Source organism: Nelumbo nucifera, chromosome 2 (assembly GCF_055504915.1).
Source record: "Nelumbo nucifera cultivar China Antique chromosome 2, China Antique-T2T, whole genome shotgun sequence".
Lineage (NCBI taxonomy): Eukaryota > Viridiplantae > Streptophyta > Magnoliopsida > Proteales > Nelumbonaceae > Nelumbo > Nelumbo nucifera.
Genome location: NC_142650.1, coordinates 599,832 through 627,017, shown reverse-complemented (window position 1 = coordinate 627,017; position 27,186 = coordinate 599,832). Strand labels below are relative to the sequence as shown.

Sequence of the window (27,186 nt, the reverse complement as noted above, 5' to 3'; positions counted from 1 at the left end):
GAGCTTCAACACTTGGGAGTTGGGAAGGTAAGTAAACATGGTATGATGGTAATAATAAATACAAAGCAAGTCCGCATCCACTACAACTCCAAAAGTTATGCGTCTGCAAATGTTTACAAATATACCACAAGTATCCAAATGTTCTCCTCCATTCCATGTGGTGGTTGGTTCCAGTTCCACAACGCTTTACTTGTAAAACTCAAAGTCCGTGTCAGGCTTTTTTACGTTTGCCCGGTACCCCTTCTCAAAATCCTTTGGAAGTATAACATACCGATTCTTGCGAACAGCATGCATTCCTGCTTCTTGACAAATTGCCGCGATCTGCATCCCCCACCATGAAAAACAATAGTGGTTTCAGACATTGAAAGACAACCCCAAATCACCATATATTTTACAACAGATCATACAAATAATACTTACCTAAGTTTGTCTCAACATTATCTGTGCTTTGCTTCATAGACTAAACCTTTGTTGGGAGATTAAAGGGAGGAAAGAGAGTTGTTTTTCTCTTAAATAATTTTTATTTGCTGGATGAATTGACTAAACATATTCAGCAGACAATATTCTGAAAATTGTACCATAAATTGTAGACAAAATTAAATTGAATCAAATTGTGAATCATATCATACATCATAAGATTATTTATGTTTCTTACAAACTTCTCAAAAAAAGGTTGGTTGGTGGTAGTGAGAAACGATTTTGCGGGTCCAGCTTTGAAGAATAGATATGGAATTGAAGAGAGTGGAATAGCAGAACAGGATTCATGTAGCTGACTCCATATATTTGGGACAACGAGGCTTAGTTGAATTGAGTTTTCTTCTATTTTAATGGATTGGATTTCTTTATTCATAAGATATGAACAAATTGAGCTCTGCTTTCAGAACAATTTATTTGGCTAGTTTAAATATCAATTATATTCTCCTAGTATTATATAAACTTGGCAATTTTCATTTTTTTTGTGGTAAACGTAATTGTATTAACTGTAAAGGAGGTGAGCAACTCTCAATCTAATACAAAAAAAGAGTGCCTGTATACATGCACATAACATATACATTCAGCTTCTATACATAGAAATCAAAATAAAATGGATGACCAATGATTAGAAAAGCAGCTAGATGGATTTCCCACAAACAGCCTTGTGTCACCAGCCCATCTCCTCAAGTTCCATTCCACGCGGCTAATAATCACCTCCAAAGATTCAGACTTGGCCTCAAAAGTTCTGCAATTCTGCTACTTCGTAATTATCCAACATATAGCAAAAGGCAGACATTTCCTAAGAAAGTTCCCTTTAGCACACCCATCATCCAAGACAAAACTAGCTCAGCCATTGAATACGGAAGAAACCATTGAAATCTGAAATAGTCTAAAGAAGTGACACCAGACATGGCATCCAATGCTTTTTGAGGGAGTCTGAGATTTCCACATCCAAGACCATGCCACTTTATCAAAGGACCCCAATAAAGCACAGTAACATGATTTAGTTCAGAAGTGGTCATCTTTTCCCCCCACCCACAACCAAACATCCCTACAGCTAGGATCAACCTTCATCTCATACAACCTGCACAGCAAGATTCCATTTAGTTTGCAGGAATAGGGGTCTGGAATCAGAATCGGAATGGTCCATTCCAATTCCAACCATTTGGTTAGGCAAAATCAGAATCCCATTCCCATTCCTGGTGGATTGGCCATTCCAACCCCTCCCTTGGGAATAAGAATCCATTCCATCTGATTCTGATTCCCCAATGGATTTTGGTTCCGATTCTGACTCTTAACCAAGTGGACCCTAAATCTTCCAGTAATTGTACTTCCCAATCATTTAAGGGCCTGTTTGGTTTGCGAGGGAGGGGGAGGGAATGGCCATTCAGGGGAAAGCCATTCCACCAGGAATGGGAATCAGATTCCAGTTCCTCCCAACCAAATGGTTGGAATTGAAATGTGTCATTCAATTCCAATTCCAGACCCCTATCCCTGCAAACCAAACGGACTCTAGTTTCTAAGAAAACTAGGGATCTACACTGCTTGGCCACTGAGCATCTCTATAAATTCACTAACCGGCCCATCCTTGTTAGAAGCAATGGCAAAGAGAAAAGGAGATTAGGGGAAATCTCACAAAATGGTTGGTCCTAGCACCAAGAATTCTTCCAAAAACAGATACTCCTGCCATCCCTTAGTATACTGCTGGAATTTGGGCATTCCAGACATAACCCCTTTCTACACCCTAGTACTGAAGGACTGTTGAGGAATAAGTGCGGTCCGGTTCATAGATGACCTTGTACTTGCAACCAATAATCCTCCTCCTCCTCCTCCTCTCTCTCTCTCTCTCTCTCTCTCTCTCTCTCTCTCCTGTGTTGAGCAGTACCCCAACAGTAAGGCATCACTCACGACCCTTAAACCTCTAATTCCAGCTCCACCTTTCTCCTTAGGCTCATAAATAAAGGCCCAAGCAATGCAGTGAAACTTTTTCTCTTTGTTGGCACCTTCTCACAAGAAACCTCTTCTCGACTTCTCCAAAATTTTAGCCACTGACACTTGAATTAAGGTAATTTTCCCCCTTAGACAAATATCTCCCTTTCCAACCCAAAAGCCTCAAAGCGTTATATAACTGAATCTCAGATAGCACTAGATCTGTAATTAGCTTCTAGCAAAAGACCCCAATGTACTAGCCAGTTCACTAATGAGGTACATCCCCTACAGGAATATGTTAGCTCTTCTAGAGATTAGCCTTCAACCAAGAGGCAACCTCAAAGCAAATCAAAAGGCACCTCAAAAACATCAAGTCAACATGGCAAGCCCTTAAAAAAAAGGGTTTCATCAGCAAACTGCAATGAAGACACCAATGGACCATCACTGCAAACAAATAAGCCTTCAATATATCCTCCCTTGAAAACCTTGCTAATTAATCTCCCTAAAGAGTCCACTAGAGAGAAAAGAAATGGGGACAAGGGATCACTCCGGAAATAGTAAAGCAATTGATGACGACTGAAAACATAGGATTAGAAATGCAGCATGTTACCCATTGCCTCCACATAAAACCAAACCAAGTTAACAAAGGGCCAGTGCACATGGTCATAAGCTTACAAATGAGATTGGGATTACCTTGCCAAAGATGGGAATCAATGCACTCATTAGCAATGAGGGTCTCATCAGGAATTTGCCAACCATCCATGAAAGCACGTTGAGAGGGTAGGACCAATTTTCCATCACATTCCTCAATCTGTTAGCCAACAACTTGGAAATGACTTTGTAGAAGCTTCCAGTGAGGCTAATACGGAAATCCTTAATATCCGAGCCACCAATTAGCTTAGGGATCAGGGAAATGAAGTTAGATTTTTCACCCTATGACAGCTGGGCATTCACCTAGAAATCCTTCACTGCTACCATGACATCAGCCTTAGTAATATCCCAACATTTGGTGTAGAATTATTCCATAAGAAAGCTGTCAGGACCTATGGCTTTGTTTCCATAAAGCTCCTGCAAAGCTTGCCAAACCTCCCCTCCTCAAACTCCTCTTGAGCCAATCTCTATCCAAATTATCCAAGTTGATCAAAAATCACTCCATCCAATTCCCATCTAACCACCTCCTCAGCAAAAAGCCTCCTGTAAAAAGATATAATACCCTGTACCACCTCATCTTATTCACTCTACATTGTTATAATTCAATTCATATGCCCTTTGTTCTGTATATCTGGCTTCATTTCTCCGTATATCAATGGCAATTGTTTGGAGTTTTGAGTTACATGGAATATTAGGATATCTAGGACTTCAGTTGCCACTAGTTGCTAATAATATTCCTAGGGAATTGTTTTATGATTGGTATTTTCCTAGGGAATTGTTTTTTGATTGGTATATTCCAAGGGAATTGTTATTGTCAAATTTCATCATCTAGGTACCCCAGAGGACAAGGGGCCCCCTCCCACCATGGCCTTGTCATCTTGACAACTATGATTGACAAAAAAACCATTTGTAGTTCCTAATCCATACAAAACTCAATAACCAAGGATGGATCAGTTGCAAGAGTACCCACAGAAGAAAACAAGAACACAGTTTTCTATCAAAACATAAAGAGCTAATATGATGGATCAACTGACCTCAGCAGCACTAATTTTATCTGGCCGAGATACATAGTCTTCCAAGTCAACCTCATCACTTAAGTTCATCTTTGCTGTGCAAACCTGTACAAGAACAAATGATAGTAATAAGGCTCTTGAAATTCGGATTCTTGACAAATGACATTCATGTTGAACTGCAAAAGCATTTTATGGATATAATGGTGAAAAAGAGTAATACATGAGCAACCTTAGTTCTTTACAACTTCATAGTAGAGAGAAAATTATATATGTATCCATAATACTAACCTGAAAAACAAGCCTCTTTTGACGTCTATCAGGCAAAGGGAACTCAATTTTCCGGTCAAGCCTTCCAGGACGCAGAAGTGCAGGGTCTAGGGTGTCAGCTCGGTTAGTTGCCATTATTACCTTTACATTCACTGTTTGGTCAAACCCATCCATCTGTAAAAGCATTCAGACCATAAATAAATAAACAAAAGAAGTAAATCTGAATTATATGGGATAGTACAATACAGGAGTGTAACTTGTCCGTCATAATTATAAAATCAGTAATAAACCCAAGAAACAGTAGATTGAGGCATGCAATTGAAATCATTATGTTCTTCCATCTCTACTTTCAACGATCTTATCTTTTTAATCCATATAATATGATTTCTACCTGGTTCAGGAGTTCCATAAGGATTCGTTGAACTTCTCTGTCAGCACCAGTTTGGGCATCAAACCTAGCAGTAGCAATAGCATCCACCTCATCAATAAATATAATTGCAGGAGCATTCTCTTTGGCTAGACGAAAAACATCACGGACCATTCTTGGACCCTGACGAAAAGATTAGATGCAATCCATCACTACTGAGTTATGAACCAAATCCAGGAGGGAGCAAGCAGAAAGGAAGAAAAATGAGAATGAACAATATGGCTACACAAAATGACAATTATTAATGTGCAAAAGGAAGTTCTAATAGACCATGTAGGTTTCAATTAAAATATTAAAGCAGTATTATATGGACTTGTGCAGGGTTGGAATCCAAAACATATCTAGGTTCTGATTTGCAAGCTTCAAGAATAATGTTTGGAAGATATAAGAATTGTAGTTTAAGAGTTCTATTAAACAACAAATTTATGCCGGTACACAATGAATTTATGCACAACAAACAACAAATTCATGCCAGTACACAATGAATTTATGCACAACAAATATGTGTACTATACTTTTCAAAATCACTACATTTTTTGTTGTGCATAAAAATGATGTTTTTGTTTTTATTGAATAGGATAGATAGATAAGTTTCCACTTGCATGGGCCATTTTTTATAGTAAAAACAAAACTTACCAAATAAAAAAAAGTACAAGAAAGCTGATAAGAAATCACCCAAAAAAAAGACAACATATGCAGTAACGCAATGTCACAAACCCAACCTCCAAATAAACAAATCAAAACCCAAAAAACACCCCTGAACAAAAAGAACATTCCATGATAAAATAATAAAAGCTACTATTGTGTACTCTCACATATGAACCTCAAAAATATTAACAACCTCTTCAACCCACCATTCTTCACTTCATTTCATTATCAAAAAAAAAAATGCTTTATTAGCTCAAATAGAATCTTTTCCTATTCTCCATTTATGGACCTTCTTGACCTTCTTATGAGGACCAACCCCAAATAAACCCCCTTGTAGATGAGCAAAGACCTTTAGAACTTGGGTCGCTCTTTGATTTTTCTGACAGTTAAATTTTTTTAGGGAAAATTTTATCAAAAACCCCCAAATAAACCCCCTTCCTGACTGTTAAAATTTGTCCAAAAAAAATCCGCCCCTTAAAGCATCTAGCCACATTAGAAGTCTTCTCTACCTTCCTCTGTTCTCTATCCACATATTTATCAATCAAAGAAGCCCCCTAAAATTCGAAACCCATGTTTCTCACTATCACCTCCCACTGTAACCACCCTCCTCTCACTCACCCCATCATAACAGATGCACTGACCTGTTCTTTCTCCTTGTTTCAATCTCTATGGGTGGTAGGCCCATATTTTCTGTGTATTTCCACCCTATGTCAAAAGGCTTGCTTCTGGTCCAGCCCAGGATACTCATCCCCATCCCCTGCACCCCAAGAAAACCCATGGAAATGGTGCAGCATGCAGCATACTGTTGACATGTATTGTTTTTAATCTTTGATAGGTGAGGCTTATTCCTAGCCCATCTAAAAGAGAAAGCCTTTACAACATGGCTTTAGAGGAAGAATCAGAAAGAAAAACTTCATGTGCAACTGCTATACCAAGACTAATCATAGAAGTAAAGTTGAAATGCAAGGAGTGTAGATCTGTCTTCATGTTAGATGTAACAGTGTACAATACTAGCATACCCCCTAGGGTCTACATGTTTGTGTGTGTGTGCATGTTTAAAAGAGTGGAATATGATTCAGCGTTTCAGCCAAGGGTGCAACTTGGGCAGGCCCAATCCGAGACTGAACCGGCCCAGCCCAAAATTTTACATGGGCTAGGCTTGGATTTTCGGTCCTTGGGTTGGGCTTGGACCCAAGAAATCGGGCATTTTTATTTTTCGGGCCGGGCCCAGGCCTAGCCCTTAGGTAGCCCAAACCCAGGCCAACTATACACATGTATATAAATATATGTGTTGTGTGTGTGTGTTTGTGTGTATTACTACACACACACACATTTGTATACATATTTGCATAAATACATATATATGTATAATTTTAGAGTGGGTTCATTGACCACTTGAGTGTAACAAATTACAGTGTGGGCTGGGCTCGGGTTGAGAAAATCGTGCTTGACCTTGGGCTCGGGCCTTAAGCCCAAATTTTAGGGCTGGGCCAGGGTTGACCATAAACCCGGCCCAACCCACCTGACTTGCACCCCTAATTTCAACTTTTCAACACAAAGGGGCAAAGGGCATAACTGTGAATCCATCACTCATATGGATGCCAAGCCAGATGCTGGATCTTCCTAGTCTGCCACAATTTGAGTCGTAATACTCGTATTGAAACTAGGTTGAAACCTCCAGTGTAACATTGTTTATAGTGAGAAAAACAAATAGCCAGGCATTCATTTGGAGTCAGGAAATATTCTGATATATGTGAAATGTGAATGTGTTTGCTTTTACAGATATGTGCATGACCATAGATGTATGTTTATATAGATCACAATTGAAGCACTTTAGGTTATAGCAACAGATTTCTACATGAGAACCACCAAGGTATAAGGCAGCAAATACGCAACATGCCAAACTATTGGTTAGAAGAAAGGAAATCTAAAGCAGTTTACCTCACCCAAATACTTCTGAACAAATTCTGAACCAACCACTCTTATGAAGGCTGCAGTCGTATGATTAGCAACAGCCTTGGCAAGCATTGTTTTACCTGTGCCAGGTGGACCATAAAGCAATACTCCTCGAGGAGGATCTATGCCAATCTGTTTATATAGCTCATGATGTGTCAAAGGTAATTCCACAGCTTCCCGGATTTCCTGCTTTTGAATGTCACATCCTCCAATATCCTGACCCATCAGAAACATGTTAAGATGAGAGGACATCATGCATTTGAAACGATAGCAGACAGTGCTATCTGACAACATATACATGACATAAACAAATGCTAGCTGACCAATGAAAAATTAACCCAACTCAGACTTAATTCAACAGTTCAGTTTGCAATCAAGTTTATTAACTACTAAATTTCAATAAAAAAAAGTAAAGAAGAAACAGCTAGGTTGTATTTTACATCCTAACTACACAAATTCTCCTCGATAATCAGCATTACCCATTTACCTGTAAACTTATAAGCAACAACATAGATAACTTCCCAATTCCATAATTTTCAATAAGAGAAATGAGCAAGATGGAAATAACAAGAAAAATTTTTCAACTTACAACAAATTAAAGTAGAAAATGTGCTGAATAACCTAGCATTACTCACTTTTAGCGAGGGGATCTCTGAAAGCAAAAACCATGCAATCACTCTGCAAGCATGGGCTTCCAGCCACAGATTGGGAACATCTCCCCATGAATTTAAGATACATGTACGGGAGATATTCCCAACGTGTTGCTGGATTCTGTGTTCCCAGAGTTTATGCCTTCAGAAGATCTGGGCTCTCACTTTTATCTTCACTCAAGATACAACATATTGCTGCAACCTAGCATACCTTTTTTGCTTAAAGCAGCTCATATCACTAAAAAAATACAGTTACAACTGATGGCCTAGCCAGGCCTTTATCCCAGAGTTGCTGGATTCTGTGTTCCCAGAGTTTATGCCTTCAGAAGATCTGGGCTCTCACTTTTATCTTCACTCAAGATACAACATATTGCTGCAACCTAGCATACCTTTTTTGCTTAAAGCAGCTCATATCACTAAAAAAATACAGTTACAACTGATGGCCTAGCCAGGCCTTTATCCCACCCTCTTAAAATTTCATAAAATCTCTCAATTTTTTTTTGGGAGAAAGGTAAGGTAATATTGTATTATCATAAAATCTCTCAAACTCTCTTAGTCTTTGATTAAGAGACCTAAACTCGAACTTCCATGACCATATATTAATAATATTTTTTATTGGTATTTTCTTAGTTGATGTTTTTATTGTTTCTTTTAGTACAATATTCCAAATTAGTGAATTACTAGAGTCTATTATGAATTATGATAGATCCTTTATTGAAAATCTAAAATCATGAAATCAGCAATAATAAAACATAAAAGTATGTAATGAATATCACTAATGACAAGTTGTCATTAGGGTAAGAGCTTAAGAGATAAGATAAAGGAATTATGATAGTATGTAGCCCTAGAGCTGTAATGTGGGCATTGCCAGGCTGGCACGATGCCTACTTGGCACAAATCTGCCAAGAGGGGAATCCAGCACGGCCGAGAAGTTGGGTTGCACACCGGCACAAATTTTCTTTCTTTTAAGAAAAACCGAAAAAAATAATAATAAAATAGAAAAATTTAACAAGATAGACAACAAATTGGGAAAAGTCTTAAAATTTTATTCAACATGAATTTTAATGTATACAATTGGCCATATATGAAATAATAAAATGAAATGGAAAATACAATGAAATTGGAAAAATAGTACAACAAAATTGAATATATATATATATGGGCCATGATGAGCTGAGTTGTGGTCCAGGCCATTTTCCCGTGTCGTGTTATGCCAGCTCATGGGCTTGGACCCCCTAAACTTGGCACGACCCAAGGTTTCGGGCCATGCACGGCACAAGTACTATAGTTGGGTTTACCATTTAACCCGACCCATTGACATCCTTAGGCCCAAGTTGCGGCCCTCATTGGGGGTGGGGAGGTTAAATGCAAATTTCCCTAGAAAGGGGAAAATCCACACCTCCCTGCCAAGGATACACATCAAAATTCTGAAAGAAATTAAATATTTTAGAAACCTTATAAGCTCAATTGACCACAGCCTCATGTTACTAACATAAAGTTTATAGTGTTGTGCATTTAAGTCCTACATAGGTTACATTTTTTGAACTCTAACAACAAAATTATAATTACAACACAATAAACTATTTGTTCAACATCAACTTCTAGGTTAACTCATCAAAAGATAGAAAGAAGCCAGGTGAGACACACCCCTCAAAATGAGCCTTGCCTGCAAGCATAGGCACACTAAAGTTGCACCTTTTAAAACAATGGTGCATTTTTTTAATTGGAAATAATGGTACGGTATTTTCTTATTAGCAATATAAATAGGCCTCCCATTGTCAGAATATTTCTTTCCCCCTTTAGGAATTAATTCAAATATTAAAGACATAGAATAGATTCTTCAAGATAGAATATTTACCACAAAAGAAGTTTTTTCATTGATCATGGTCCAAATAGAACAATGTTTTTTACTTACCAAAAATGGTAGAACAATGTTTTAAAGGGGGTCTTAGGTCAGTGACTTAAAATAAAAAGGCGCACCTCAGGCACACATGCAAGGTACATTCTAAGGCATATGCCTCATCTAGGACCAAGTACAACCGCTTTAAGAAGGTGCGGACCTGGTGTGCCTTGCGCCTTAGTTATGTACTTTTGGCGATTTTTTAAGAATGGTGACTAGGTAGGGGACTCCACCCCCAAACCCCTTGAGGCAAGCCCAAACAAGAACAAGTGTACGTTAGGGTTTTAAATTCTTAATCTATACTAAAAAGAATGATTTTAAAATTTAGTTATTTATTTTATGAATTTTTTGCATTTTTTTGTGCACTTTGTTGAAATTTTGAAAAATTTTGCTCCTTGCTTCAAAAAGGCATCCCCTTGACTTGCACCTTGTGCTTTTAAAAGTTAAAACACCTCATGAATGCTTAGGTATTCACAGGTAAGACTCATTTCATGCCGTGCACTACACCTGAACCTAGATGTGCATCTCCTATTCTGATGCTATGTTTTTTAAGAATTAACCTTGAATTTGATATTAAATATATAATTTATTATATTGTAGGGTGTACTTACAATGCTTAAGAGTTTAAATGGTTTATTCTATGACGTACTTGAACGTACAAGGCCACAACATTCCAACAAAATTGAGATGATAGGTTTTCTGATTTTTTTTTTATCAGCACAGAGTAATTTATTAATGCTTGAAAAAAGTACAGATCCTGGCTACACAGTAGCCCAAATACATCGGAAACCAGAATGGCCACCCTGATTACCATGCCCCCCTTTTACTAATACAGATTACAACATTGCCCAAAATAGTGGATTTGTCCACTCCCTGTTTTGCGAGAACATCTGCTAATCCATTTGTTGTTCTTTTTACCCATCCAAAGCTAGTGTTACAACTTTTTGCAAGGTGGCCAATTTCACTAAAAGCAAATTTATATTTCCAAGGAGTTGAACTAGTTTGTTTCGCCCAAGAAATAACCAATAAGGAATCTCCTTCCACTTCAAGCTCTCTAACACCCATCTGTGTTGCCAGTTTTAGTCCTTGTAAGAGAGCCATTGTCTCAGCCTTAACCAAGTCACCAAATCCAATTGGCCCAGAGAATAAAGCCACAACTGCACCTAGATGGTTCATGAAAACTTCCCCCATACCCACCCCCCCGGATTACCAAGGGAGCTCCCATCAAAATTTAATTTCAATTTGTTTGGCCTTGGAGGTTTCCATTCCATTATCACTACTTTGTGTGTATCTGTTTATACCACTTCAGACCATTTCGATAATAAGTCATTTGTGGAAACATCTCTAAACAGCTCCAAAGATTTAGCCCGATGTGCAGATCTGATCCTTATGCATTCAATCACTTCATCCATTGACCTACTTACTCTTTTCTTGGAAGATTCTTTGGTTTCTCTCCTCCCAAATGGTCCATACCAAGGCTGCTCTTGTGATTTTCCATAGAGATCTTCCCCTTTTCTTCTGTTGCCTTAAGAAACTGGAGTTAAATAGGCTAGCCACATCCTGAGGGGGTACCCATCTGCAACCAAAAAGAGAGCAGAAGTAGTCCCAAATAAATGAACTAGAAAGTAGTAAATGAGGAAGGGTCTCACCACTGGCCTTGCAAAGGAGACACACATGAGAAGAGAGCAATTATTTGGCCTTCTTTTCTGTAGAACGTCACAGGTGTTTAACTTCTCAAGGAAACTTTCCCAACATAGAGCCTGAGCCTTAGGAGGGATTGGTTTGCACCAAATTTCTCTCACCAGGAGATTTACCCCCAAGGGTTCTAAACTAATAAGGAGGTTAAAGAAAGAAGCACAGGAGAAGTGACCATTAGGGGAGGGGTACCAAACTCTACCATCCAAGAGATTTTGATCCAAGAAAACCTTTTTTCCAAGAGAGAGAGTAAAAGGATAAGGGATTCACACTCGTTGTCCCTCAACCCCCTTCTGAACCTGAAATCCCAATTTGAAGCATGTGATGAAGGCATGTCAAACCTAGAAACCAATTCGTTCTTGAGGTTTGTTAGAGAGTATAGTACTGGGAATTGCAGTTTGAGTGGTAGGTCCCCAAGCCAAAGGTCTTCCCAAAATAAGACCTTGTTCCCACATCCCACATCATAACGGGTAGAATTTAAAAAAGTAGGTAGTACCTCAGAGATTACTTTCCAAGGGGAACTTTGTGAGGCGCCAGTTTTGCATCCCAGCCATTTTCTGCAACACCAAGAACGCTTTCAATGATCTTGTGCCACAATCTATCTTCTTCTAAGGGAAATCTTCATAACCACTTTCCTAAGAGAGCTGTAATCCTCTTAATCAGGTTCCCAATTTCCAAGCCTCCTTGTTCCTTTGGTTTACACACCTGTTCCCATCTCACCAAACGATCTTTCTTTTCATCTCCTGGCTCTCACAAAAAATCCCTCATCAATTTTTCTAATTGCTATGCAATTTTCACCGGGATTCTAAAGGTGGAGAGGTAATAGGTGGGCAGATTAGCTAAGGTGGATTTGATCAACATAATTCTTCCCCCTAAAGAGATATAGTTTCTCTTCCAAGATGCTAATTTTTAAGCAAATCTTTCCACTATTGGTTTCCAGAAACTCTCTGCTCTAGGGTTTCCTCCCAACGGCATACCTAGGTACTCTAGGGGCCAAGCTCTCACCTCACATCCTAGGATCTAAGCCAAAAGTGACAACTACTCCTCTCCCAAATTTGCCCCAGCCACACAACTTTTCCCCCAGAAAAATGATTATGTCACCCACAAATTGCAGATGTGTCACAACAACCTCATTTCTTCCAATTCTCCACCCCCTGAATTGGCTTTCGAGATCAGCCTTAGTCATCAATTTACTCAAGACCTTTGCAATGAGAGTGAACAGGGGGGGGAAGAGGGTCTCCTTGCCTTGGACTTCTTTTAGCTGGGAAGAAGTCCTCTGCCACACCATTAATCAGAACTGAGAAATGTGCTGAGCTAATACAACCATTAATCCACTTCCTCCATCTTTCTCCCAGACCTATTTTTACCATCAGGTTCATGAGGAAAGTCCAATCCACCATATAGGCTTTTTCCAAATCCAATTTGCAAATTAAGCCTACCCCCTCCCTATCTTCTCTTTTCTGCTACACACTCATTAGCCACTAGAATTTGCTCAATTATCTGCCTCCCTTCCACAAAGGCTCCTTGATTTTGAGAGATTACCAGAGGCAACACAGATTTGAATCTTCCCGCCAACACTTTAGCTATGATCTTGTATAGGCTACTGACAAGACTTATGGGACTGTAGTCCTTTGGAGTTTTGGCTTCTTTCTTCTTAGGCACTAGTGCTAGGGAAGTGGCATTTGCTCACGGTGAGACTTCCCCTTGATGATAAAATTCCTCAAAAACCTCCAATAAGTCATCTTTTATAATTTTCCAGCAATCCTGATAAAAAGCCATTAAGAAACCATCAGGCCCTGGTGCTTTGGATCTTTCCATTGAAAACACTATTTCATGTATTCTTCTGCACTGAAGCTTCTCTCCAGGACTGCAGCCTGGGCTTCTAGTAGCCTAATCCAGTCTAACTCCCCCAAATCCAAAACTCTCTCTCCTAAGGTGGCAAAGATTGATTTGAAATGCTCTAAGAAAGTTTGAGTTATTTCTTCCTCTGAAGTTACCACCCACCCTTCCACGTCTATACTAGAGATCAAGCTCTTCCTTCTTCCATTTGCCAAAGAATGAAAGTATTTTGTATTGCCATCTCCTTTCACAAGCCATTTACACCTTGATTTTTGTCTCCAAGAGATTAACTCCTTAGGCCTTCTTTTTTAATTAGGTCCTCAATCTTTTTTGCAATTCCTTCTTTTGAGTCTTCAAGTCTCCCAAATTCTTCCTTATTCCATTCTTTGATTTTTCCTTATTCCATTCTTTGATTAGTAGTAGTAGTTACTACTACTACTACTACTACTTTTTTCTATACTTTTCTTATGATAATTATGAATAATTATTAAGGAACTATAGCTATGGTACCTAGGGAACTACCCTAGGATCTATATTTTCTATATAAAAAAGTCCATCACCTAGGCGACAAGGCGCCCTCCTGACGCCCAGCCTCACCTTGGTACCTTGAAAACTATGAAATCTCCACCCAGGCACCATGGACCTTCCCACAAACCCCTAAATGCAGCTAATTCCTCCCAGTAGGAGTCCCTTTCTCTATATGAGTTTGGGCCATAGACATTTGTTAATACCCATTCTCTTCCATCACTCAATCTCTTTGCTTTCATTGATACTGAAAACTAACCAATTACTTCTTCCTGACACTCCACCTCCTCATTTTTCCAAATTGTGAGAATACCCCCAGAAGCTCCCCAAGAAGGGGCGAAGGACCAACTCAGCCCTCTATTACTCCAAATACTTCTTATCCACCTTTTGTCTAGGTTAGAGAGCTTTGTTTATTGGAGAATTACAACATTCGGTCTCTCTTTTTTTAGGGCATTCCTGATCATCCTCCTCTTTTTTGCACTCCCTAATCTCCTTACGTTCCAACAGAGAATCTTCATTACAAAGGATTTTTGTAAATCCCTCCCTCTTTTCCAGCCTAATCCCCTTTCTTTTTCTCCTTGCAGATTTCAGCTTTGTCATAGGAGATTCCACAAGCTAACTTCTCCATTTCACTCATTTTCCTCTTCCTTTTTTTATTTCCTCCTAAATCCTTCCTTAGGTAGGTTTTCAAGGCAAGATGATCTTTTCCAGGGGTAGAAGGCTGTTGCTCTTTCTCTTGAGGGAGGTTGCTAGGTGGTCTTTCCTTTCCAGGTCCTTCATTGAGTAGTCCTAAGTCCTTTTCACCCAACATTTGGACTACATTCAAGTCTCACAAATCTAGGCTCTTCTCAAGATTCTTTTCCCCATCCAATAGACTAGATTTACAATTTCCACCTCCTCTTTACCCGTCTCTTTACCCTTTCCATTCTTTCCTGTGGCATTAGGATCACTATTCACATTCGGTTAAGCTTCCAAAACTGGATCTACAATAACCATAGGACACAAGTTAACACAGAAGGCAGGAAAACAGGAATTAGGAGATGGAACTAGGAATGGGGAAGAGGGGGGGGAAAGGGGGGGTTAGAGACTCCCTGACGAAGGTGAGAGGCACCCCACTAGAGTTCGACTGAGTAGGGATAGGCTCCTCTTCAGCCAACGCCTAGACAGCTAAACATTTTGTCCCTCATGTGTTTCCAAGCTTGGCTCATTTGGTAGGCCCAGGACCTCAAGACTGTCTTCCTGCTTTTGTGTTTGGCTTGATCCTACATCCTTTTCTCTCTATGATTGTTCTGAAATATCCCCGCATTTTGTAGTTGTCAATCCCACTTCCGTTTCCTTCAACTCCAGGAGCTCCGTGTTTGAATCTGTTCTAAAAAGAAGCTCGATACCAAGGGAATCCAGGTCTTCAAATTTGCAGCCCTTAGTTGAACTGAAGCTACCCACACTTGAAGATTGATCAACTTCATCTTCAACATCCCTAAATTCCTCCCAATCCGTTTCTTCCTCCGAGTCTTTGTGGTCGTGGAGATCTCTATTATAGCGCGAATTGGGTTTTTCTGAGGTTGTTGAGTGTTCCACCCCCCACTTCTTCCACGTGAGGTTCATTTTATGAGCTTTGAATCCTTTCACTACTGAAGAAGAGCTGCCTACATAGATTTCTACAAGGGAAACCACCGCAAGTGGTTGGGAGCACCTTACAGGGCTCGATTTGGATGATGGTAGACCCAAACTATCGTCCCCAGTCGACGTCCATGAGCCAGACACATGATTCTTTAAGTTGTCACATGACCCAGTTTGCACAGGGTTAATTGATATAAGCCGACGGTCCGGATTGACATTTATCTTCACACCATCGATTCCAGAGACACCAATAGGATTAGAAGTGCCACGTGGATCATCTGGGTTATTTTTCATTTTTAAAATTTGGGCATAAGAGGGTTTCTGGGCGATAGGATTAAATTCAAATACATTTGAAAAATTGTCCATTAAGGGAAAAAATCTCGTTTAGCCATCTTCATCCGCCCCTTCAGCTTCCCACTCTTCTTCTCCCCTTTGACCTTTTGGGCGGTCCACCCAACTCTTTCCACATGGCCTCCAAAAGGCCACGTCAGCTTTTTCTTCTTCCTTCATCTCTAGACACCACAGCATTGCTTTGACCTCCGATGCTACCCAAATCGTTCTCCAGCAATCTTTAGTGAAGGTTTCCACAGCTCGGGGTAGTTTTTCTGGTTTCACTCCTACCACCTTAATCATTGTTGCTTGTAGATCCTTCAGACCATAGTTGTCAAGGCGACACCTAGGCGACAAGGCACCCTTTGAGGCTCGCCTCACCTAATCGCCAAGCAGTTTTCTACTTCCTACTATAAAATACTTTTTTAGTCATTCTTTTTTGAGATTATAATTATAAAATAGACATTATTAAACTAAAATAATCATTTTGTGTGTTTATATACTAATTTCTTTTTATTATTTTCTTACTTATTAGGGTTTAATAAACACAAACATTGCTAAATGCTGTATTGAACCCTCAAAGACTTAAAAACCTGAACCAATAAGTAAAGGAAGAACTTAAAATTTTATCTAATCAACACATTTTCCTCTTCCATATATTCTTCTTCTTCTTCTACTACTACTACTACCAATACTTTTTATTTTCTTCTTTTCCTATAACAAAAATAAGGGTTCAGACCCTATATTTTTTGAATTTTATTTTCCTTCTTTCTTTTCTTCTCATGAATATGTTGATTTTCTATACTTTAATATGAAATTTATACTTTTCTTATGAAAACCATGAATAATTATTAAAGAAATATGGTTATGGTACCTAGGGAACTACCCTAGGAGCTATGTTTTTAACATAAAAAATCCATTGCCTAGGCGGGCGCCTAAGCGACTAGGCGATAAGGCGCCCCCCAGTCGCCTAGCCTCGCCTTGGCACCTTGAAAACTATGTATGCTTCAGACATAAGGCTTCCAGGAAACCACCACAAACAGCTGCTATTTTGTGAAATAGTCTCTCCTGCGAGAGTTTGAAAAGCAGTCCAATCAGCTTGATAGTTGCAGTGCACTCAGTGAGGAGCTTCTCGTTACAGGCCAGCGACCAATTTTCTATCGTCACCGCACCGGTAGGAGTCTCCACAGTCAAATGATCCATTTTGAGATCCCCAATATCCAGGATTGCCTTTCTATCATTAAGAAACACCTTTTCTTTTGGGCTTATCTTTTCCATGATTGCTTGTAGTATTTCCTTCTAGTCTTTCACTTCAGTCATTGCCTTCACCAATTTTCTTCTCACCCAAACAGTTTTCTTTTCTTCCCATATCATTTTGAAACCAGTTGGTGATGCCATTATCGTTTCCTCCCTTTCTTGGTTGCTCATCGTACCATGGTTTGTTTTTGAATCTACATGTTCCTCTTCTATAACTATTGTTTCATTTGTTTTCCGGTTTTCTTGAGTCTCTGTTTTATTGGCTTGACTATATTCAGTATTGCCTCTCCTAAAGTCACAGCCAACAGTCTCCACCCCTGTCCTGCTTTGCCTTCCGGCAGGCAGATCATTTATCTTTTTTCTTGCCCAAATCCTTCTGTTAATGTGACAAACCATCCATTCTTGTTCCACCTGTATACAGCTGTGAACTTCTTCCCGTCTCTAGTCATTTCATTCTTCCACCCCAGTGTCTTCACAGCAAATATCAGTCTGTCCACAAAACCTTTAAACCAGTTTAGAGAATCTCCAAATCCAGTAGAACCATTGCTCTTCTATCTTCCCTGATTTTCAGAACTGGTATACCTTTTGCTTTTGATTCCTCCAGTAGGATCCTCTTCTTTTCCAGTCTCAGTTGTTTTTTTCCATCTGTTCGCCTGAACGAAGGTCTTCTCCATTGTGCTCTGAAGAAGTCAGTTAGCAACTCTTCAACTTATTAGATGGTACTCATGATAGGTTTTGTGAAATATTTCTTTGGGAATTTAGATTTGCTATTCTTTTTTAAAAGTTTTTCTGTTTTTTTTTATAATTGAAATGATTTTATAAATCAGCAATAAAAAATAGTACAAAATCCTCATGGAAAGGTACGAGTTGCAACCTCTCCAGGCTGGTTAAGTACGGATTTCCGAATTAATAACAACTTACATAGAAGCACAAAAAAGATCTTCCCTAGAAACCCCCTGTTTGGCTAGAGCATCAGCCAAAGAATTAGCAGACCTACTAACCCATTTTACCTCAACTCTCATATTGCTGGTTAACCACTTTACTTGTTTGATGAGATCTTTGTAGACCCAAATGGTGGTATCCAAGTTTAGGAGCCACCTGGTTACCACCTGAGTGTCCCCTTCAACTAGGAGATGCTCCACCCCAAGCTGGTTGGCGATCTGAATTCCTTGTACTGCAGCAAGTATTTCTGCCCTTGTGGAATCCCCCACTCCCACCTGCCCTGAGAATAGGGAAATTATGTTGCTGTCCTTATTTCTCAGGATACCCCCTATACCTGAAGGCCCGGGATTGCCTTGGCTGCTTCCATCAAGTTCAGCTTAATGACACCTTCCAAAGGCGGAACCCATTCTGACAGAATTCTATCCTTCTTTGTTGAAATCCAAAGTCCTAGTTTAAAGATAAGGAGTTTAACGGGCTCGGGAGAAAAGTTGCAATTGGCTCATGTTTGTAAAGGGAAAAGGAATAGAGTGAAGGGAAACAATCTTTGAGGGGTTGAGTATCCACCCAAATATCCTCCGAGCAAAGAATAGCATTACCAGAACAAGCATCATACCTGATGAATCTGAGGAAGCGAGGGAGAATACCATGTATAACCTTCCAAGGTGTAGTAAGGGTAGCTCGACGAGATATCCCGGAATCCCAACCATTTCATGCACAACCATGAATGCTTGCCACCACCTCATGCCATAATCTCTCTCTCTCTCGGGGCCATCTCCATAGCCACTTCGCTAGAAGGGCTACATTCTTCAACACTATGTTCCCTATCCCTAAACCCCCTTCTTCCTTTGGTTTGTTAACTATCTCCCATCTGATCAAGTGATCATTTTTCACCTCTCCTGGTTCCCATAGAAAGTCCCTCATTCTCTTCTCCAGTTTTGTAGCCTCCCTTAGAGGAATCCTGAACACAGAAAGGAAGTAGGTTGGAAGGTTGGCAAGTGTAACCTTAATTAAAGTCAGCCTACCCCCCATTGAAATGTAATTCTTTTTCCAAGCCGCCAAGCACTTATCAAATTTCTCCACAGTAGGGGCCCAGAAACTACTTTCTTTAGGGTTGGCTCCTAAGGATAGTCCTAAGTATGTCAAAGGCCAAGAAGAAATATTGCAACCTAAGCATTCTGCAATGGATTCAATCTCCCTATTCTCCAAGTTTACTCCAGCCACACAACTTTTATCAAGATTTACCTTCAAGTTGGAGACCCTCTCAAAGGTACTTATTAAGATCTTAAGGTTCTCCACTTTGCTTAACTCATTCCCTTCACAGAAAATAACAATATCATCAGTAAACTGAAGGTGAGTTACTGGAATGCCTCTACTCCCTATTCTCCATCCCTTTATTTGGCCCTCCTCATCTGCTTTGGAAATCATCATACTAAAAACATCAGCAACAAGTGTAAAGAGGAAAGGGGAGAGTGGATCCCCTTGTCTTAAGCCTCTATTGGCTGGAAAAAAGTCCTTAACCATCCCATTCACCAGCACTGAATAACGACAAGAGTGTAAGCATCCTCTTATCCACTTACACCATTTATCCCCAAAACCACGTCTTCTCAACATCTCCAGTAGGAAATTCCAATCCACTAAGTCATAGGCTTTCTCCAAGTCCAGTTTGCAAACAAATCCTTTCCTGTTCGATCTCCTTATCTCTTCCACACTCTTGTTTGCAATAAGGATCTAATCTGTAATTTGTCTATCCTGAATAAAGGCTCCTTGTGCTTGGCTAAAGAGAGAGGGGAGAACAACTTTGATCCTCCTAGAGAGCACTTTTTCCAGAATCTTGTAAATGCTTGTCACCAGGCTAATTGGCCGAAAATCTTTGGGGTGTTTGGCATCATTCTTTTTGGGAATTAAGGCTATAAAGGTGGCATTGATTCCAAGACTCACAAAATTGTTATCCTCAAATTCTCTAAATACTCCAATTAAGTCTTCTTTGACTATGTCCCAACAGTCTTGATAAAATGCCATTGTAAATCCGTCAAGGCTCGGTGCTTTAGCCCTATCCATAGAAAAAACAGCTTGTTTAATTTCCTCTTCCTCAATCATTCTTTCCAGCCATCCCTTATCTGTTTGGTTCAAAGTTGGCCAATTCTCCTCCCCTACTATTAACCGATTCTCTAATGGTTTTTGATAGATGGATTTGAAGTGATCCACAATCCTACTGGCAATCTCCTCTTGAGAGGTTATCTCCACACCTTCAACCTCAAGCTTTAGTATCAAATTTTTCCTTCTTCTCCCATTAGCCAAATCATGAAAAAATTTGGTATTCCCATCCCCTTCCTTGATCACTTATGTCTGGATTTTTGTCTCCAAGAAATCTCCTCCCTCAACAAAGTCTCCTCTAGCTCCTTTTTCAGTTTCCTCCTCATTTCTCAATCTTGCTCATCCATCATCCCTTGGGATTCTTTTGCATCTAATTCCTCAATCTGAACCAATAATCTAGCTTTTACCTCCTCCACTCTTCCAAAATGAACCTTATTCCATTCTTTTAATTTGCCTCTCAAACTTTTTAGTTTTTTGTGGAATCTAACCCCTTCCCATTTCACTTCTCTCAATTCTTCACTCCACCATTCCTTAACCTTAGGCAAAAAGTTTTTCTGTTCTTATATATTAAATTTATATTTTGTTTTCTTTTCTATTAGGTTTGCATGTTTTCTTTTGAAATTTTTCAGGTATGTACCTTGTGATCTGCCTTGAGCCTTGGTTCTACATACATACCCCTTGCACTTCACTTGTGCAGTGTTGCATGGACATTGGACACAGATATGGGAATCAGAATCTACACATGTCAAAGAGTATGACTTTTGTTTTGAAGAGGTAAAGTAAAAGTGTATTAATCAAAAGAAAGATATACTCAAAGAGTATAACTTTGCAATACAAGAAAATGTAGACTCATGGACACATCTATGGAAAAGTATGTATTATTAAAATAGTTCATATTTTTAAGTTTTAACATTATATACCTACAAAAAAGGGGGTCTAAAATGTTGCTTTTTTTGCTATGTAATATTTGATAAAAAAAAGACATTCATGTTGTGCATTAACTGTTCATTATGTTAAATAAGATAAACGATAAGAATGAAATGGTTAAGTAGAACGGTAGAAGTGTCCCTCAAGAACCAATGGAGTGCCAGAACCAAACACATCATCCATTTAGAAGAGTCCATCTAACACATTTGTGCTTCCCAATTTTAAAACAATGTAGAATTAAGAAGGTAAGGGGCCTGATGTTAGACAAGTGGATGTTGTTTTTTGAGTTAATTGGATTTCCTCTCAAAATACCACACTCTAATAAAAGAATTACCTATAATAAAAGAGAGTGACATTCAAGATCCTAATGTGAAGGAATGGAGCAAAAGCCCTCTGTTCTATGTTTATTTCTCTTGATAATCTTAATTCTTAACCTTACTGCAAGCAGGACATACATACTTGGGGGTGCTATTCAGGGTTAACCAAATTGATAGGTATGTTCTTTGTCCCTTGGAGTAAATTCATCCCAATCTGTAGAAATCCACTAGTTGATTGCTATTCCTTTTTTGGAAAAAAGGTAAAGTAAGATCTTATTATTATGAGGCCAAATGGCACAACAGAAAGGCAGGGCAGCAGGCAGCTCACCAGACAGAACCCCCCACAGGAACATCAAGCATTCGACAACATTAAACCATTACAAAGATGGGTCATGAGCAAATCAGCAAACTCTTTGGACACAGATACCTAGGATCCAATTCTGCCAATCACTACATTGATCAGATCCTCCACACATCTTGATCTTTGGGAGAAGACTTCTGTTTCTTCTGGACCAAATTGTCCAGGTGATGGTTGCAGGGACAAGGTGCTAAATGAAGTTTCCTTTGGCAGTACACCCAGGTCTATGCTAGGCCCTTAGTAGCCCCAGCTGGATTCATGGCATTACCTAGGTCACCTATGCTGCACCAATAAAATAATCCCAGATTTTATAGGCTGTCTGGCAATGAAAAAAGAGGTGATTGACATGTTCCATGTCCTAGTTGCAGAACTCACAATTCTGATCGGTAATCTGCACCTCTCTGATTTGCAAAGAGGTCATGATGAGGCATTTCTCAAAAGTGGCAGACCACAACAGGAACCCACCCAACCTTGGATAGAATTAAGGGACTCCAAGCCAGAGGAAAGGGGAAGTGAACATTGTGGGTACTGCTAAGAGTTCTCACAAAAGATTTGACTGAGAAGAGACCACTCTTTTCCCTTTTCCAGAACCACTCATCATCAACCTGGCCATAAATTCTGATTACCCAACTGTTGGAGTAGATCTAGCAAGTCAGCTAATTCCCAGTCATGGCAGTGCCTCCTCAATTTAGGTGCTCACACCACCTGGCCTCCAAACAATTGGTAGGAGTCAACCACTAGAGCTTCAGTTCTCAGTTAACAAGAAAATATCAGGGTACACATCCTACAAAAGAGATATCCACACACCAATTATCATGCCAAAAGCTCAACCCATCGCCAGTCCCCACTCTGAAGGAAATACTGTTCAGAAAGTTTCTACTGTATTTCAGAATTCCTTTCTAAATTGAGCAACCATAAGAAGAGTATCACCCAAAGTCCAGTTCCCCCTTGGGTGTAACTCCGGATTTTTCTGCAATCAAGCTTCTCCACCACAAGCTTCATTAAACATTTTGATTTTCCTGATGCCCAAGCCCCCCCTCCTTAGTAATAAAAGTTTGGTTCCAATTTGCTTCATGGATTTTCCCTTCATCCTTCATTGTTATTCCTTTTCACATTAGGATCTTGGTACTCTCTTTATAAGAGGGTCTTTTCTATTTTCGTCTCAGAATAGCATTCTATTATGAGAGTTAAACCATATTTACAGAGAAATAGAGTGGCCAAACAGGTCCATAATTTCACTTGTAACTACATTCGAGAAACAGAAAATAGAAAGGACCTTAATATCTACAAACCAAAAAGGCCAAATTCCTCAAGTTTAAACTGTGTGATCTTGGTTATAGAGTAACCACAACACTGTAATAATAATAACAACAACAGCAACAACAACAAATTTAGGAAATCCTAACAACTAAGGTAAGCCCACTTTGTCCCTAGACCTCAAAGCTTAGAGTCTTGAAGGCATCTGGCCTTCTTTCAATCAAAGGGGTTGGCTAGCTAATATTAGGCCATGGTTTGCAGATTCAAATCTCAGTTACCCAAAGCAACATACAAAGGGAAATAGTGGAGAAAACTGGATGGTAGAGTATAGTAGGCAACCACAATCTAGAGGTTTGCATTGGCACTTCTTTCAATTTCTTATATATGTAAAGAAACTTTTCCAAGTATGTGATTCAAGAATGTTTAAACAAATGTTTTTAGATTGGAAAGGTTGGAAAGGTTAACTTTTATTAATTGTGGCAAAAGAATGGATACATACACGGGAGGCATATGCCTAGAGGCGCACCTCCAGGTGAGGCACCCCCAAAACGCCCTAAGGCGCTGACACCTCTGAGGCGAACGCCTCAGGTGCAAGAGGCATACACCTCATATGCTTTTTTCATGAGGTGTGCTTGAGGTGTATGCCTCATGCACCTCATGCACACCTCATATAAAAAGACAAAAAGAAAAGAAAAAAAAAAAAGGAAGGGAAGGGAAAGAAAAAAAAAAAAAGAGAAAACGAAAGAAAAGAAAAGGGAAGGGAAGGGAAGAATAGATAAAGGGAAAGAAAGTGCCCCCCCCCCCCCCGAACCCATTGGCTAGGGGGCGAAGACCCCCAACCCCCCTTTCCAATGCAGCCCAATTTTATTCATCTTCATTCTTTTTAATATAAAAGATTGTTATTAAAAATAAAGAAAAATGAGATCCTCCTTCCTCTTCTTCCTCTTCCCCTTCCTCCTCCTCATCCCCCTCCTCTTAAGGAGGCTTACGCCTCCTTGTGTTCGGGAGGCTTACGCCTCTTACATTCTGAACTATGCCTCACACCTCTAGGTAGTGGAACTCCTCGCGTCATGCCACCACGCTTAAAAACATTGATAGATACAAGAAGGGTCAAGCACCCCTAGCATAGGCCAGCATTGCTATCTATCCCTTCCTTTCACTTAATATAGATATTCAATTTACATAACACCCCGGAATATTTGAGCCTTATATTCCCATCGCCTTTCCATTGTATCAGTCAGTCACTGAGTTTACTGGTTTACAAGTCCATGAGTAACTGACTCCCACTTCCTTTCCCAGCTGTTCAATTTCTCTCACAGCATTTCTGTGCTGCCATGAGCCTTTGAAACCACTTCTCAGCTACTCCATTCCTGCTTCCAAATCTCCCTCCACTGTTGACTGATCTACTAAATTTCAAGCCCCGCAGTGGAGCAAGTACTTCAGTTCTCATAGAATCACCAAATGCCAGTAGAGATAAACGTGCTCTTTGATCCTTCTACCTTTGCCTGGCCTAAAAAAGAAGAAGAATTGTGTGCATGTGTGCAAGAGAAGCTCTGATTTGGACAATCTGGGTAGAAAAGGAATGCAAGAATCTTCTTAGAGGAGAAAAGCCGACAAGAATTAAAGGACTACGTGCTGAATAGGGCAATACATTGGTTAAAATCATTGGATTTGTTTCACCAATTCTCCTTCAATGAGATATGGAGGAATTGGTCAGCAGTGGCAAGTTGCTCCTCCATAAAGAATAGAGTAAATTCAAGCTGGGAACCCCCTTCTAAAGGTTTTTTGAAGCTGAATTTTGACGGGAACAGTCAAGGTAACCCAGGCCCTTATGGGATCAGATGGATTTTGAGAAACAAGCTTGGAGATGTTTCACTATGTTACTCGGGTCCATTGAGAACTGGAGACTCTGTTAAGGCATAATTATTAGCTGCCTTACAAGGAGTACAGTTTGCCAATCAACTAGGCATGGAACACCTACTGATTGAAGGGGATATTCCAAAGTAGTCGTGAGGTGGTTGAAGAACCTTGTGTGGCATTATAAGAATGAAATCAAGAAATTCGAGTGGCCGTCTGGCTGACATGAAATATGTATTTGAGAATACAGTGGGTGGGGAGTTTCAAATGAAATGGCTGATTGTTTATCCAAGCAAGGGTCAAATAGGGATCATCTGTATTGGGCTCAGTTGTAATTCGATATTTGCTTTTCTTACTATTCTCCAGGGGATTTTTGTATTAGCTTGGATATTTGAATTAATAAAATCTTTATTCATAAAAATAAAATAAAATAAAATAACTTGTGCAGCCACTTTCCACTCTTCTAAGAAGCCTACACACCAAAACAGCCCTTTTCACCTATTCTTGAACTCACAAAATAAAACTTCCCTTCTTAGTTTTTCCCTCGTCACTAGACTTGTTAGAGGGTCAGCATTTTTGTTCTTCCTATAAAAAACAAAAAAGGAACATCAGAAAGAAAAACTATGGATTAGATTTCATTATTTTTTATTTTGCCTTTGCTTCTGAGGATGCCAGTATGCTACACACTTATACACAACAGTTTTTTTTTTTTTTTGATAGTTTACGCTTATACACAACATCACTCCCATTTTTTTATGATGCACTAGATCAAGAAGACCTAACCAGCCGAAAATGTTCAAGGAAATAAAAGGATTTTCTCCACAAACTCTAAATCATCCTTTAGCTCCATATGCAAACAAAAAAAAGCTCTAAAACAAGTTCTTAGGAAAATGTTTAATTCTCGAAACGATGAGTTTGGGATAATAGGAACTTACATTATAGGTTACATCAGGCTTTTCAGACTGACTCAACAGAGAGATACTAGAGTCGGCTTCGGGCGGCAACACGTCGACAAGGGCGTTCGAGTGGCGATGCAACGCCACCGACGCCGAAGGCTTCAAGAGCTCCCTGTTAATAGTGCTAAGGATTCTGACATAGTAATTCGAGCCGGTCGTCGATCCGACAATGCCGTTATTCTGATCCACCATCTCCATAAACTGACCAATAACAAGCGGAACCGATTGGATTCTCTTCACCTCCTCCTGTGCTCGGAGAAGCTCTCGTTTCAAGTTCTTCTGCTCGTCTTTCACGTACTCCTCCTGAATATCAATGAACTCAAGCTGGCGCTGAAGGGATTTGAGGCGTCCATAGAGATCATCCTCGTCGGAGAAGATGAACTGATCGGAAAAGCCGTAAAGGTCGGCCTTAGAAGAAGGGATCGAAGGCGGTGGGTCCGACGACGAGGGCTTTAGGTCGAGAACCATCGCTGATGCGGCCATGGTTGATCTTGTGAATTCTGCAGAGAGAAGGGGAGAGATGGAGTGAGTTCCAAGAAACAAAAGTTCTTTTCTGCTGATTGGTATTTATAGGACGTTGTTAAGCGGCTGTCTCCCATTTCTAAAATGGAAGTTTACGGACAGACTGTAATCGTCTACCAATTGGGAGACCATGGATGTCTGGACTCTAAATGAAGCCCATTTACATTTATGTAATAAGCCCACCCATTCGAGCTCGGATCTTTTTCCCCAATAAAAGTCCGGATCTGGTCCCAAGTAGAGATGAAAACGGATCGAATATGATTCGGATATTTTTGATAGTTGTTAAATATAATTCTCAATTTTATAGAAATTAAAGAGCTATAAAAAGTTGTTAATGAGTTCATTAATAACAATATTTATTAACTTTTGGTAATTTATTAATCATACTAATAAGAATATTTAATTTTTAGTAACTTATTGTATTTATTAATTTTTTGTAATAGCACTATTTAACCATATTTAACTATTTATTAATTAATATAAATATTTTAAATGAGGGAGAGTGGATATAGATTGGGGGGATGCATTTTAGGAATTGATTAGGGAGTGGGGCAACATGATAGTTTCCTATTGGTTTAAATGAGATACCTTGGGAGAGAGATTATAGATAGATTTTTAGGTAGTTGGGTGACATGGCTTAATGGGAGTGGTGAGAAGGGGAGAGGAGAGAAAGTCAAAGAGAATGCAAGGTGGGGATAATGGAGCAAAGAGAAGCATGGTGACGGGACCCGTGCTTTGTTAAGTGAAAGTTAAACCATGGTTTTTAAAAACAAAC

At 39.5% G+C, this 27,186-nt stretch overlaps 1 protein-coding gene across 1 annotated transcript; it reads right to left on the bottom strand.

Moving 5' to 3' along the window:
* On the bottom strand, positions 1-26,439 carry LOC104588370 (26S proteasome regulatory subunit 6B homolog). Its single transcript, XM_010246261.3, has 6 exons — positions 25,869-26,439; positions 7,351-7,581; positions 4,726-4,884; positions 4,356-4,508; positions 4,089-4,172; positions 1-321 (listed from the first exon to the last, which is right to left on the bottom strand). Exons 1-6 carry the CDS (start codon positions 26,370-26,372, stop codon positions 187-189), a joined length of 1,266 nt encoding a protein of 421 aa, XP_010244563.1. The 5' UTR covers positions 26,373-26,439; the 3' UTR covers positions 1-186.
* Positions 26,440-27,186: the final 747 nt, after the last annotated feature.

Excerpts from the sequence above, each read along its gene's own strand:
- LOC104588370 (XM_010246261.3), bottom strand. The coding sequence starts at position 26,372 with ATGGCCGCATCAGCGATGGTTCTCGACCTAAAGCCCTCGTCGTCGGAC. Across the intron at positions 4,885-7,350 it reads TTCAGAAGTATTTGGGTGAG|GGTCCAAGAATGGTCCGTGA; the intron begins GTAAACTGCTTT and ends TCTTTTCGTCAG. Across the intron at positions 4,509-4,725 it reads TTATGGAACTCCTGAACCAG|ATGGATGGGTTTGACCAAAC; the intron begins GTAGAAATCATA and ends ATGCTTTTACAG.